Source organism: Cottoperca gobio, chromosome 5, assembly GCF_900634415.1.
Source record: "Cottoperca gobio chromosome 5, fCotGob3.1, whole genome shotgun sequence".
NCBI lineage: Eukaryota > Metazoa > Chordata > Actinopteri > Perciformes > Bovichtidae > Cottoperca > Cottoperca gobio.
The window spans coordinates 29,998,203-30,013,080 of NC_041359.1; the positions used below are offsets into that span (position 1 = coordinate 29,998,203).

Here is a 14,878-nt window from a genome sequence, read left to right on the forward strand (position 1 = left end):
ACACACAGCCACTACAAGGAGACACACAGCGACTACAAGGAGACACACAGTCACTACAAGGAGACACAAAGCGACTACAAGGAGACACACAGCGACTACAAGGAGACACACAGTCACTACAAGGAGACACACAGTCACTACAAGGAGACACACAGTCACTACAAGGAGATACACAGCGACTACAAGGAGACACAAAACGACTACAAGGAGACACACAGCGACTACAAGGAGACACAAAACGACGACAAGGGGACACACAATCACGACAAGGAGACACACAACGACTACAAGGAGAAACAAAAAGACTACAAGGAGACACACAGCGACTACAAGGAGACACACAAGGACTACAAGGAGACACAAAACGACTACAAGGAGACACACAACGACTACAAGGAGACACACAGTCACTACAAGGAGACACACAGTCACTACAAGGAGACACTCATCGACTACAAGGAGACACACAGTCACTACAAGGAGACACACAGCGACTACAAGGAGACACACAGCGACTACAAGGAGACACAAAACGACTACAAGGAGACACACAGCTACTACAATGAGACAAACAGTGAATACAAGGAGACACACAGCGACTACAAGCAGACACACAGTGACTACAAGGAGGCACACATCGACTACAAGGAGACTCACAGCCACTACAAGGTGACACACAATGACTACAAGGAGACACACATCGACTACAAGGTGACACACAGGGACTACAAGGAGACACACAATCACTACAAGGAGACACACAGTCACTACAAGGAGACACACAGTCACTACAAGGAGACACTCATCGACTACAAGGAGACACACAGTCACTACAAGGAGACACACAGTGACAATAAGGAGACACACAGCGTCTACAAGGAGACACACAGTGACTACAAGGAGACACACAGAGACTACAAGGAGACACACAGCGACTACAAGGAGACGCACAACGACTACAAGGAGACACACAGTCACTACAAGGAGACACACAGTCACTACAAGGAGACACACAATGACTACAAGGAGACACACAGCTACTACAAGGAGACACACAATGACTACAAGGATATACACAGTCACTACAAGGAGACACAAAGCGACTACAAGGAGACAGACAGCGACTACAAGGAGACACACATCGACTACAAGGAGACACACAGTCACTACAAGGAGACACACAGCGACTACAAGGAGACACACAGTCACTACAAGGAGACACACAGTGACTACAAGTAGACACACAGTCACTACAAGGAGACACACAATGACTACAAGGAGACACACAGCTACTACAATGAGACACACAATGACTACAAGGAGACACACAGTCACTACAAGGAGACACACAATGACAACAAGGAAACAAACAGCGACTACAAGGAGACAAACAATAACTACAAGGAGACACACAGTCACTACAAGGAGTAGTACAAGGAGACACAGAAAGACTACAAGGAGACACACAGCGACTACAAGGAGACACAAAACGACTACAAGGACACACACACAACGACTACAAGGAGACACACAATGACTACAAGGAGACACACAGCTACTACAATGAGACACACAATGACTACAAGGAGACAGACAGTCACTACAAGGAGACACACAATGACAACAAGGAAACAAACAGCGACTACAAGGAGACACACAATGACTACAAGAAGACGCACAGTCACTACAAGGAGACACACAACGACTACAAGGAGACACACAATCACTACAAGGAGACATACAATGACTACAAGGGGAAACACAACGACTACAAGGAGACAAACAGTGACTACAAGGAGACACACAGCGACTACAAGAAGACACGCAATGACTACAAGGAGACACACAGTCACTACAAGGAGACACACAGTGACTACAAGGAGACACACAATCACTACAAGGAGACACACAACGACTTCAAGGAGACACACAACGACTACAAGGAGACACAAAACGACTTCAAGGAGACACACAATGACTACAAGGAGACACACAGTGACTACAAGGAGACACACAGCGACTACAAGGAGACACACAGTCACTACAAGGAGACACACAGTGACTACAAGTAGACACACAGTCACTACAAGGAGACACACAATGACTACAAGGAGACACACAGCTACTACAATGAGACACACAATGACTACAAGGAGACACACAGTCACTACAAGGAGACACACAATGACAACAAGGAAACAAACAGCGACTACAAGGAGACAAACAATAACTACAAGGAGACACACAGTCACTACAAGGAGTAGTACAAGGAGACACAGAAAGACTACAAGGAGACACACAGCGACTACAAGGAGACACAAAACGACTACAAGGACACACACACAACGACTACAAGGAGACACACAATGACTACAAGGAGACACACAGCTACTACAATGAGACACACAATGACTACAAGGAGACACACAGTCACTACAAGGAGACACACAATGACAACAAGGAAACAAACAGCGACTACAAGGAGACACACAATGACTACAAGAAGACACACAGTCACTACAAGGAGACACACAACGACTACAAGGAGACACACAATCACTACAAGGAGACATACAATGACTACAAGGGGAAACACAACGACTACAAGGAGACAAACAGTGACTACAAGGAGACACACAGCGACTACAAGGAGACACGCAATGACTACAAGAAGACACACAGTCACTACAAGGAGACACACAGTGACTACAAGGAGACACACAATCACTACAAGGAGACACACAACGACTTCAAGGAGACACACAACGACTACAAGGAGACACAAAACGACTTCAAGGAGACACACAATGACTACAAGGAGACACACAGTGACTACAAGGAGACACACAGCGACTACAAGGAGACACGCAATGACTACAAGGAGACACGCAATGACTACAAGGAGACACACAGTCACTACAAGGAGACACACAGTGACTTCAAGGAGACACACAATGACTACAAGGAGACACACAGTGACTACAAGGAGACACACAGCGACTACAAGGAGACACACAGTGACTACAAGGAGACACACAGCGACTACAAGGAGACACGCAATGACTACAAGGAGACACACAGTCACTACAAGGAGACACACAGTGACTTCAAGGAGACACACAGTGACTACAAGGAGACACACAGCGACTACATGGAGACACGCAATGACTACAAGGAGACACACAGTCACTACAAGGAGACACACAGTGACTTCAAGGAGATACACAGTGACTACAAGGAGACACACAGCGACTACAAGGAGACACACAACGACTACAAGGAGACACAAAATGACTACAAGGAGACACACAACGACTACAAGGATACACACAATGACTACAAGGAGACACACAATGACTACAAGGATACACACAGCTACTACAAGGAGTATGTCTGTGTGTCCTGCTCCTGTGTAGGAGACGTGGCCGTGTGCATGTCTGTGTAATAGCTCTTCATCATAGTGCCAGGTTACACTGATCCAGACTGGGGTCAGGAGGCAGCTGAGAGTGCTGCTGGCCCTTTAAGAATGTTCCTGTCACTGTGGTTACAGCCAGGAAGTAACGGAGGATCTTTAGCATGTCAACAACATCTTGATCTTCATTTTACCGTCAACTTTAAAAAGCTGTGACTCCTCTCCGACAGAGAAAGGTAAGTGCTGAAACAATGCAGCGTCTCTTATGGATTTATTCAAACCCTAGTTAACCAATAATGCCGACTCATCCGTTAGCTGCTGTGCTATCGACAGCTACTGCTAGCGTCCGTGCTAACGTTAAGGTAACTTCGAGTCTATTGGTTTAATCTTGATTTGCAGAATCACAACATGAATATTTCACATGATGACCTGCAGTTTAACTACACGTGTCTGCTCTGTTTCCAAGTCTGCTGAACATGTCGCTGTCCGTGGTGCTAGCAGAGAGATGAGCATACTGTTAGACTGGAATACTGTTAGACTGGAATAATGTTATACTGGAATAATGTTATACTGGAATAATGTTAGATTAGAATAATGTTAGATTAGAATAATGTTATACTGGAATAATGTTATACTGGAATAATGTTATACTGGAATAATGTTAGATTAGAATAATGTTAGATTAGTATAATGTTATACTGGAATACTGTTGGACTGGAATAATGTTAGATTAGAATAATGTTAGATTAGAATAATGTTAGATTAGTATAATGTTATACTGGAATACTGTTAGACTGGAATAATGTTAGACTGGAATAATGTTAGATTAGAATAATGTTGGACTGGAATAATGTTAGACTGGAATAATGTTAGACTGGAATAATGTTAGACTGGAATAATGTTAGATTAGAATAATGTTAGACTGGAATAATGTTAGACTGGAATAATGTTAGATTAGAATAATGTTAGACTGGAATAATGTTAGATTAGAATAATGTTATACTGGAATAATGTTAGACTGGAATAATGTTAGATTAGAATAATGTTATACTGGAATAATGTTGGACTGGAATAATGTTAGATTAGAATAATGTTATACTGGAATAATGTTATACTGGAATAATGTTAGATTAGAATAATGTTATACTGGAATACTGTTAGACTGGAATAATGTTAGATTAGAATAATGTTATACTGGCATACTGTTAGACTGGAATAATGTTAGATTAGAATAATGTTAGATTAGAATAATGTTCTACTGGAATACTGTTAGACTGGAATAATGTTAGATTAGAATAATGTTAGATTAGAATAATGTTAGATTAGAATAATGTTATACTGGAATAATGTTAGATTAGAATAATGTTAGATTAGAATAATGTTAGACTGGAATAATGTTAGACTGGAATAATGTTAGACTGGAATAATGTTAGACTGGAGTACTTTTAGACTAGAATCATTTTAGATTAGAATAATGTTTGACTGGAATAATGTTAGACTGGAATACTGTTAGACTCGAATACTGTTAGACTGGAATAATGTTAGACTGGAATAATGTTGGACTGGAAAAATGTTAGATTAGAATAATGTTAGATTAGAATAATGTTATACTGGAATACTGTTAGACTGGAATAATGTTAGACTGGAATAATGTTAGACTGGAATAATGTTAGATTAGAATAATGTTAGACTGGAATAATGTTAGACTGGAATAATGTTAGATTAGAATAATGTTAGACTGGAATAATGTTAGATTAGAATAATGTTAGACTGGAATAATGTTAGATTAGAATAATGTTATACTGGAATAATGTTAGACTGGAATAATGTTAGATTAGAATAATGTTATACTGGAATAATGTTGGACTGGAATAATGTTAGATTAGAATAATGTTATACTGGAATAATGTTATACTGGAATAATGTTAGATTAGAATAATGTTATACTGGAATACTGTTAGACTGGAATAATGTTAGATTAGAATAATGTTATACTGGCATACTGTTAGACTGGAATAATGTTAGATTAGAATAATGTTAGATTAGAATAATGTTAGATTAGAATAATGTTATACTGCAATAATGTTAGATTAGAATAATGTTAGATTAGAATAATGTTAGACTGGAATAATGTTAGACTGGAATAATGTTAGACTGGAATAATGTTAGACTTAGAATAATGTTAGACTGGAATAATGTTAGATTAGAATAATGTTAGACTGGAATAATGTTAGATTAGAATAATGTTAGACTGGAATAATGTTAGACTGGAATAATGTTAGATTAGAATAATGTTAGACTGGAATAATGTTAGATTAGAATAATGTTATACTGGAATAATGTTAGACTGGAATAATGTTAGATTAGAATAATGTTATACTGGAATAATGTTGGACTGGAATAATGTTAGATTAGAATAATGTTATACTGGAATAATGTTATACTGGAATAATGTTAGATTAGAATAATGTTATACTGGAATACTGTTAGACTGGAATAATGTTAGATTAGAATAATGTTATACTGGCATACTGTTAGACTGGAATAATGTTAGATTAGAATAATGTTAGATTAGAATAATGTTCTACTGGAATACTGTTAGACTGGAATAATGTTAGATTAGAATAATGTTAGATTAGAATAATGTTAGATTAGAATAATGTTAGACTGGAATAATGTTAGATTAGAATAATGTTATACTGGAATAATGTTGGACTGGAATAATGTTAGATTAGAATAATGTTATACTGGAATAATGTTATACTGGAATAATGTTAGATTAGAATAATGTTATACTGGAATACTGTTAGACTGGAATAATGTTAGATTAGAATAATGTTATACTGGCATACTGTTAGACTGGAATAATGTTAGATTAGAATAATGTTAGATTAGAATAATGTTCTACTGGAATACTGTTAGACTGGAATAATGTTAGATTAGAATAATGTTAGATTAGAATAATGTTAGATTAGAATAATGTTATACTGGAATAATGTTAGATTAGAATAATGTTAGATTAGAATAATGTTAGACTGGAATAATGTTAGACTGGAATAATGTTAGACTGGAATAATGTTAGACTGGAGTACTTTTAGACTAGAATCATTTTAGATTAGAATAATGTTTGACTGGAATAATGTTAGACTGGAATACTGTTAGACTCGAATACTGTTAGACTGGAATAATGTTAGACTGGAATAATGTTGCACTGGAAAAATGTTAGATTAGAATAATGTTAGATTAGAATAATGTTAGATTAGAATAATGTTAGACTGGAATACTGTTAGATTAGAATAATGTTAGACTGGAATACTGTTAGACTGGAATAATGTTAGATTAGAATAATGTTAGACTGGAATACTGTTAGACTGGAATAATGTTAGACTTAGCACATTGCCAACAGTTCAGTCAGTAGAGTTTGTTATCCTTGTTATCTACTAAGAAGAATGAGCAAACTGCAGAGATTATAAAAGATTTATTTAAGAAAACATATTCCCAGTCTGTTTAAAATAGTTTTAGGTATTTTTTTGCAAACTATACAACCGGTTCATCTCTCATGTACTGAAGCCCTGTGACATCGATGTCATATGAATTGTAGAGTATAAGGGAATACATTACAATACATTACATATCCCCTACAGATTTACACATACACATGATGTAAATATTCTTCATTTGAAAAGTTCAACTGTTGGACACAAGATGTCTCATGCTTAACTGCAACCATGAAAACACACACACACACACAGATGGGAATGTTGAGATGGTAGCAGAGCAAAGATATGTAGTCCACGGGGAATATGTCCTTCTGTAAAATCTCGTTTGGATGTTTTATTTGGATAAATCTAAGACCTTGGTAGGGAGCAGGAGTTTTCAGGTGTGTATACTCTTGACCACTTACACATATGTTTTACTCACTTTAGATAAGTCATTTACATCAATGGGTAACTTTGTTTGCAGACGATGAGTGGGAGCGGTGACGATGTCCAGCCTGTGGACTGCACAATCAAACCTCCCATCTACCTGCAGATTGGAGAAATCCAAAGCGACGCCGCTCACTCTGGTGTGTGTGTTGTGGATGTCACCCTGCCCTTCGGAAAGCCTGTGAACGTAAGAGACCACAGGAAGCTGTCGGTGTAATGCACAGTACCAGTAGTATCCATGCCAACCCGCAGACATTAAGATGCTCCTCATGCTTCATTGTCTTCGAGCCTTTAACCTGCAGAACAACGCGTTCACTTTTCTGCATGAAAGATTATTTTAATGATTGATAGATTATCAAAACAGACGGCGATTATTTTGTGTGGATTGTTCGACTAATCGTTGCAGCTCTATTGCTGAATGGTTGATTCTACCAGCTTTATCAGTTACTGCAGGCGGATTAACACAGATGTGGAAGTGTTCAAAGCAAAGAGCCAGAGGGAGCAAGTTGTAGCAATATTAAACTAATCAAGTCTGATTCCCATTACAAGAGAAGCTCTTCCAGGCACATTTAACTGGATCGCTTTAGTCTCTTCATCACTTATCTGCTGATGAGCTTTAATATCCTGCTGCTGTTGATCCTGGAAATCTGTAATTACACCGTTTGTCTTCTGCTGTATTACAAACTAACCTTTAGTTTCCTGTGAATCACTGATCCCACCATGTTTATGTGTTTTCTTCTGTTAAAGCCTGAAAACAAACTAAATATAACAAATGTTTGTATTTGTTTTGACCAGACATTGACCCGAGAACTAATATCTTGTGTAAGAAGTAAATATCTATTGTAGAATAATGCACAGCACAAACATGTCCTCTTAAAATAAACTCTCAAAGTAACATTTCCCCTCAACCTTCATTGTATTTAACATCCATGTTTCTGGTTCTCCCAGCGGCACTGTGCAGTAAGTGAGCAGGAAACACACACACACATTTGTTTAAATGTAAAGCTGTATTCCTGTCTTGAGAGAGATTTCAAACATTGACCTACTTTAAGCATTTAGTCCTAATTAAAGTTTGTTTTCCTGCAGAGCGAGTCAGCTTCAAGCTTCAAAGGCACCAGCCTGAAGCGAGTTTATGCACGAGGGAATTATCTCCGCCAAGCGTTTGTCTTTAGGTTTAAATGTTAATTCTGGGATTTGGCAGACTGTGTTTCCTAAACAACAGGTTAAGACCCATCACGGACCTGAGGCCTGTTTCTCCTTCATGGTTTAATTATTCTCATGGCGAGCTTCCTCCAGAAGGTCACCAGTGAGCGTTTTAATAATATCACAGCGCAGTTATATGTGCTAACTTTAATGTCATGCTAAAAGTATCACTCAAGCAAATCATTTGTATTATTTGACATTGCGCTCCATCTCCTTTTGTGGAATATGTAGACATTTTATAATCCTCCCCGTCTGTGTCTCAGATTGCAGAAATCACCTTTAAGAACTATTACACAGCGTATGTGACGCTGCGCTTGCTGAGGAGGGGCCCCGCGCAGGAGGCCCCCGCAAAGTGGAGCATTGCTCTGAGAGACCTGCCTCTGATGGACAACCCCCACACTGAGGGGGGGTCCCAGGACTACTGCTCCATACACAGAACACAGGTGTGTGTGTGTGTGTGTGTGTGTGTGTGTGTGTGTGTGTGTGTGTGTGTGTGTGTCTGTGTGTGTGTGTGTGTGTTTATTAAACCTGGTTTAATGAAGCGGGCTTATTAAAGCGGGTTTATTAAACCCTCTTGTATCCAGGTGAACATTAAACAGCTGACTTCTCTCCCATCAGATCTGCACAACACATCCCTCCTGAACATCCTCAGAGTTTACTGACGTTTGTCCTGCTCAGTAAAATAGCCGACTCTGCATGAAAGCGTGGAGTCGATACAAACTGACTCATATTTCATTGTTTATGCACAATGCAAACAGAGCCAGATGGAGACTGTTGGATGAGTGTTTACATCAGATGGTGTTTGACGCAGTTTAATGGGTAATCGTGATGTTTGTTTATTGTTTACGGGTTATTGTTTGTGAAGGGATGTTCTCTGTATTCACTCACTGCAGTGACTCTGTGTGAGGAGGCTCAACAGGAACTGAACACATACACCTGATGCATTTCAAATGAACACTATTGTTCTTCCACACATCATTGAACGTCCCGACACATGAAATACTGCAGCCACTCTGTGTCATCGTGTGTTTCTTCACTGCTGTGTGCAGATGCAGGTGGAGCCGGATCACGTGGTGTCTGTGAGGCTGATCCTGAGGCAGCCGTCCTCCGCCTGGCTCGCCTTCAGCCTGGAGCACGTCAGAATATTCCCACACACGGAGCCGGTGAGCTTCAGTTTACTTATTTTAGACGGAACATGTGTTCACAAGTTTGGACTAACAAAGTAAACTAACATCAAAGTCGATGAGATAGCAGAGGCAGAATAATGAACTTCATGAGGTTTGAATGAGAGTGGAGGGATCATGAAGTACCTCCCTTAGCTTGTTGCTCCCTTAGCTTGTTGCTCCCTTAGCTTGTTGCTCCCTTAGCTTGTTGCTCCCTTAGCTTGTTGCTCCCTTAGCTTGTTGCTCCCTTAGCTTGTTGCTCCCTTAGCGTGTTGCTCCCTTAGCTTGTTGCTCCCTTAGCGTGTTGCTCCCTTAGCGTGTTGCTCCCTTAGCGTGTTGCTCCCTTAGCGTGTTGCTCCCTTAGCGTGTTGCTCCCTTAGCGTGTTGCTCCCTTAGCGTGTTGCTCCCTTAGCTTGTTGCTCCCTTAGCGTGTTGCTCCCTTAGCGTGTTGCTCCCTTAGCGTGTTGCTCCCTTAGCTTGTTGCTCCCTTAGCGTGTTGCTCCCTTAGCTTGTTGCTCCCTTAGCGTGTTGCTCCCTTAGCTTGTTGCTCCCTTAGCTTGTTGCTCCCTTAGCTTGTTGCTCCCTTAGCGTGTTGCTCCCTTAGCTTGTTGCTCCCTTAGCGTGTTGCTCCCTTAGCTTGTTGCTCCCTTAGCTTGTTGCTCCCTTAGCGTGTTGCTCCCTTAGCGTGTTTCTCCCTTAGCGTGTTGCTCCCTTAGCTTGTTGCTCCCTTAGCGTGTTGCTCCCTTAGCGTGTTGCTCCCTTAGCTTGTTGCTCCCTTAGCTTGTTGCTCCCTTAGCGTGTTGCTCCCTTAGCTTGTTGCTCCCTTAGCGTGTTGCTCCCTTAGCTTGTTGCTCCCTTAGCTTGTTGCTCCCTTAGCGTGTTGCTCCCTTAGCGTGTTGCTCCCTTAGCTTGTTGCTCCCTTAGCTTGTTGCTCCCTTAACGTGTTGCTCCCTTAGCTTGTTGCTCCCTTAGCGTGTTGCTCCCTTAACTTGTTGCTCCCTTAGCGTGTTGCTCGCTTAGCGTGTTGCTCCCTTAGCGTGTTGCTCCCTTAGCGTGTTGCTCCCTTAGCTTGTTGCTCCCTTAGCGTGTTGCTCCCTTAGCTTGTTGCTCCCTTAGCGTGTTGCTCCCTTAGCTTGTTGCTCCCTTAGCTTGTTGTTCCCTTAGCTTGTTGCTCCCTTAGCGTGTTGCTCCCTTAGCTTGTTGCTCCCTTAGCGTGTTGCTCCCTTAGCTTGTTGCTCCCTTAGCTTGTTGCTCCCTTAGCGTGTTGCTCCCTTAGCGTGTTTCTCCCTTAGCGTGTTGCTCCCTTAGCTTGTTGCTCCCTTAGCGTGTTGCTCCCTTAGCTTGTTGCTCCCTTAGCTTGTTGCTCCCTTAGCGTGTTGCTCCCTTAGCTTGTTGCTCCCTTAGCGTGTTGCTCCCTTAGCGTGTTGCTCCCTTAGCTTTTTGCTCCCTTAGCTTGTTGCTCCCTTAACGTGTTGCTCCCTTAGCTTGTTGCTCCCTTAGCGTGTTGCTCCCTTAACTTGTTGCTCCCTTAGCGTGTTGCTCCCTTAGCGTGTTGCTCCCTTAGCGTGTTGCTCCCTTAGCATGTTGCTCCCTTAGCATGTTGCTCCCTTAGCTTGTATGTACATAGCGTCAGTGTAATAGTCCGGGTCTGTTTGATTTGTAGTTTAATTAAGCTTTTACCCGTCAGTCTGTTGCATTAGTTTCTCAAGTCGACTGTTAAACGTACGTAGTCATGTGTTGCAACCTGTCAGCACACCACTAACGAGCCACATGGGGATCCTCACAATAAAACCGTATCACATGTATGTTGTGTTTGAGGAGACACGCTGAGTTCAACCTGAGACACAATTCTTTGGCTGATTCGGTGCAAACAAGCTGTTAACTCAACACTGACGTCATATGTTATGTGTGTCCTCTCTCTGTTAGCTCTGTCTTTAGCTGCTAACTGCTTCATTATGTTTACCTGCAGCTTGTATTCAGCCAGAACAACACTGATCACATCGCTGAGACTGTAACACAATGAGCTGAAAGACACTCTGAAGCTCCATCGAGCCGACCTGCTGAGTCCGCTGCTGATTCTCTGTCGTGGTCTTTGCTCGATGTAAACCTGTTGATTATAGCTGCTCCAGTGTAGGGTTAATATCAGCTCAGGGTCGGGGTTCAACTCCATCTTGAGAAAACTTCAGCTGTTGTTTAGTCTTAAACACAAGAGAGAAAACTATTTAGTTCAGAAGTGGTTTTACTTTCTGTGTAAGAATCACAAGAAGAGACATTTGGTTTCTAGAGTTTAGTTGTCATCCTGTGTTACATGTGTAACTCTCATGTGATTATAGCTTCATTCAAACTCTGCTGATCCAACACATTTCTGTCCTTTCAGTTCCCAGCTCAGTGTTTCTGTGTTGGGGGGGGGGGGGGGGGGCTGTGTGTTACATAGTCATTCTTCAAATGACCACCAGATGGAGACATACACACGTATCAAGTCATCAGTGGATTGAACAAACACACACTTGAATGGAGCCACATTCATTACAACATGAGATGAAATGTGCAGTTGAAATGATGTTTGTTGGTCCTTCCAGGACCCAGAGAAGGAGGTTTCTGATTGGCTGTCTGACCTGACGCTGGTTGACCAACACCCTGACCTGGAGGTGTGTGTGTGTGTGTGTGTGTGTGTGTGTGTGTGTGTGTGTGTGTGTGTGTGTGTGTGTGTGTGTGTGTGTGTGTGTGTGTGTGTGTGTGTGTGTGTGTGTGTGTGTGTGTGTGTGTGACCCCCTCTTTAAAATGCATCGTCACTAATGAAACATACAGAATATACAAATGAATAAGTGAATAGTGTGTGTTTTGTCGTGACTCTGTGTGTGGACAACACACCTGCAGTGCGTCCTCTGCCTGACGTCTACTTTCCCGTGTCCTCCAGGGCCTCCCGGACCCCCAGACCGTCTCATCCAGTCTCCAGCAGATGTGGGCTCTGACGGAGGTGATGCAGACCAACCAGACGACGGCCTCCATCGGACGATTTGACGTGAGTGTGAAACAGACCGATGTTCACGGCTTCCGGCCCGATGTCGTACTTTTCATTTGACTCAGACGTCGCTACAAAGTCTCGCGGCACCAGAACATCAATTCCTGCTAACAGATTCAACCGGCCAATCACAAATCTTTATCCACGTGTCCGGGATGTGTGTCCATGTGAGGATAACATTTGAAAGAAATGTACATGTTGAAATACAGTAACATGAATCCAATATAAATACAAATACTGTGAAAAATTTTGTTTGACATGTTTTTCTCTCCTGTAGCTTGTTGCTCCCTTAGTGTGTTGCTCCCTTAGTGTGTTGCTCCCTTAGCTTGTTGCTCCCTTAGTGTGTTGCTCCCTTAGTGTGTTGCTCCCTTAGCTTGTTGCTCCCTTAGCTTGTTGCTCCCTTAGCATGTTGCTCCCTTAGCATGTTGCTCCCTTAGCTTGTTGCTCCCTTAGCATGTTGCTCCCTTAGCTTGTTGCTCCCTTAACATGTTGCTCCCTTAGCTTGTTGCTCCCTTAGCATGTTGCTCCCTTAGCTTGTTGCTCCCTTAGCGTGTTGCTCCCTTAGCTTGTTGCTCCCTTAGCTTGTTGCTCCCTTAGCATGTTGCTCCCTTAGCTTGTTGCTCCCTTAGCGTGTTGCTCCCTTAGTGTGTTGCTCCCTTGGCGTGTTGCTCCCTTGGTGTGTTGCTCCCTTGGCTTGTTGCTCCCTTGGCTTGTTGCTCCCTTAGCTTGTTGCTCCCTTAGCGTGTTCCTCCCTTGGCGTGTTGCTCCCTTGGCGTGTTGCTCCCTTGGCGTGTTGCTCCCTTAGCTTGTTGCTCCCTTAGCTTGTTGCTCCCTTAGCATGTTGCTCCCTTAGCTTGTTGCTCCCTTAGCTTGTTGCTCCCTTAGCATGTTGCTCCCTTAGCTTGTTGCTCCCTTAGTGTGTTGCTCCCTTAGCTTGTTGCTCCCTTAGCATGTTGCTCCCTTAGCATGTTGCTCCCTTAGCTTGTTGCTCCCTTAGCTTGTTGCTCCCTTAGCATGTTGCTCCCTTAGCATGTTGCTCCCTTAGCTTGTTGCTCCCTTAGCATGTTGCTCCCTTAGCTTGTTGCTCCCTTAGCGTGTTGCTCCCTTAGCTTGTTGCTCCCTTAGCTTGTTGCTCCCTTAGCATGTTGCTCCCTTAGTTTGTTGCCCCCTTAGCATGTTTTTCTCTCCTGGTTCAAACACACGCGTTCATGTATGTTGCTTTGTCTTCCTGTTAGCTTGAAGATAAAGAACGTAACCCCTTGTGAGTTAATGAAGTTGTGTTTTGCAGCAGGTGCATCACATGTTTACTCACCTGTGAGAGTTCAGAGCTTCACGAAGACATGAAGGTGATGGACGATGTTTCTTTGTTGTTGCTGCTGCAGGTGGACGGACGCTACGACATCAACCTGCTCTCCCTGACGTAGCGAGGCCGTCGTGTTGCTACGTGGAGCTCGCTTCATGGCGTGACAACGTTTGACCACGCTTGAGAAGCTTTGAGGACAGAAACAGTTGAATGTGTGTGTTGGAAGCATGATGTCACTAATGATTGACTGTGACGTTCATGTTGCTCATCACTCCTCACTGTTCTGTTTCTCAGCTTCTCCTTTGGCATGTACTTTAACTCTGTGTGTGTGTGTGTGTGTGTGTGTGTGTGTGTGTGTGTGTGTGTGTGTGTGTGTGTGTGTGTGTGTCAATATAGACACTAGCATCAATAAAAACTATTATTCTTGTCTTTGCTGTGCAGTACATGTTTTGTCAAACATTATTATTAACTGGGATGTATTGAATTGAAACAATGTACATTACAGTTCATTTAGCTGACACCTTTGTCCAAAGCGACAAAAAGTGCAAACAATCCTGGAGACACAACTCGGATCAGCAAGAATCTTGTAAGAACAATATCTTCAAACACAATCGTATAAGTGAACACTGTCTTCAAGTAGCCAGTTTGAAGTGTAACATAAGTGCAACGTACAGAAACAATAGAATACAAATTCAACTATTAGCTATAAATAAGCCAAACCAATACAAGTGCAACAATCAAAGAACAGTTATTTAGTTGTACAATGTATAATTCAAATGTTATTTAGTTGTCCTGGCTTACTGTAAGAGTGACTGAGTAATACATATTTAAAAGTGTCGTGGTTCTGAT

General features: G+C 42.0%; 1 protein-coding gene across 1 annotated transcript; it reads left to right on the forward strand.

Annotated features, from left to right (window-relative positions):
- The first annotated feature begins 3,529 nt into the window (after positions 1-3,529).
- nicn1 (nicolin 1) lies at positions 3,530-14,446 on the forward strand. Its single transcript, XM_029432665.1, has 7 exons — positions 3,530-3,648; positions 7,376-7,525; positions 8,805-8,984; positions 9,591-9,704; positions 12,284-12,352; positions 12,622-12,726; positions 14,109-14,446. Exons 2-7 carry the CDS (start codon positions 7,379-7,381, stop codon positions 14,148-14,150), a joined length of 657 nt encoding a protein of 218 aa, XP_029288525.1. The 5' UTR covers positions 3,530-3,648; positions 7,376-7,378; the 3' UTR covers positions 14,151-14,446.
- Positions 14,447-14,878: the final 432 nt, after the last annotated feature.

Bases quoted from the DNA above. Each gene is read 5' to 3' on its own strand.
- nicn1 (XM_029432665.1), top strand. From the start codon at position 7,379: ATGAGTGGGAGCGGTGACGATGTCCAGCCTGTGGACTGCACAATCAAA. The intron at 12,353-12,621 runs GTGTGTGTGTGT...CGTGTCCTCCAG, and splicing joins ACCAACACCCTGACCTGGAG to GGCCTCCCGGACCCCCAGAC. The intron at 12,727-14,108 runs GTGAGTGTGAAA...TTGCTGCTGCAG, and splicing joins CCTCCATCGGACGATTTGAC to GTGGACGGACGCTACGACAT.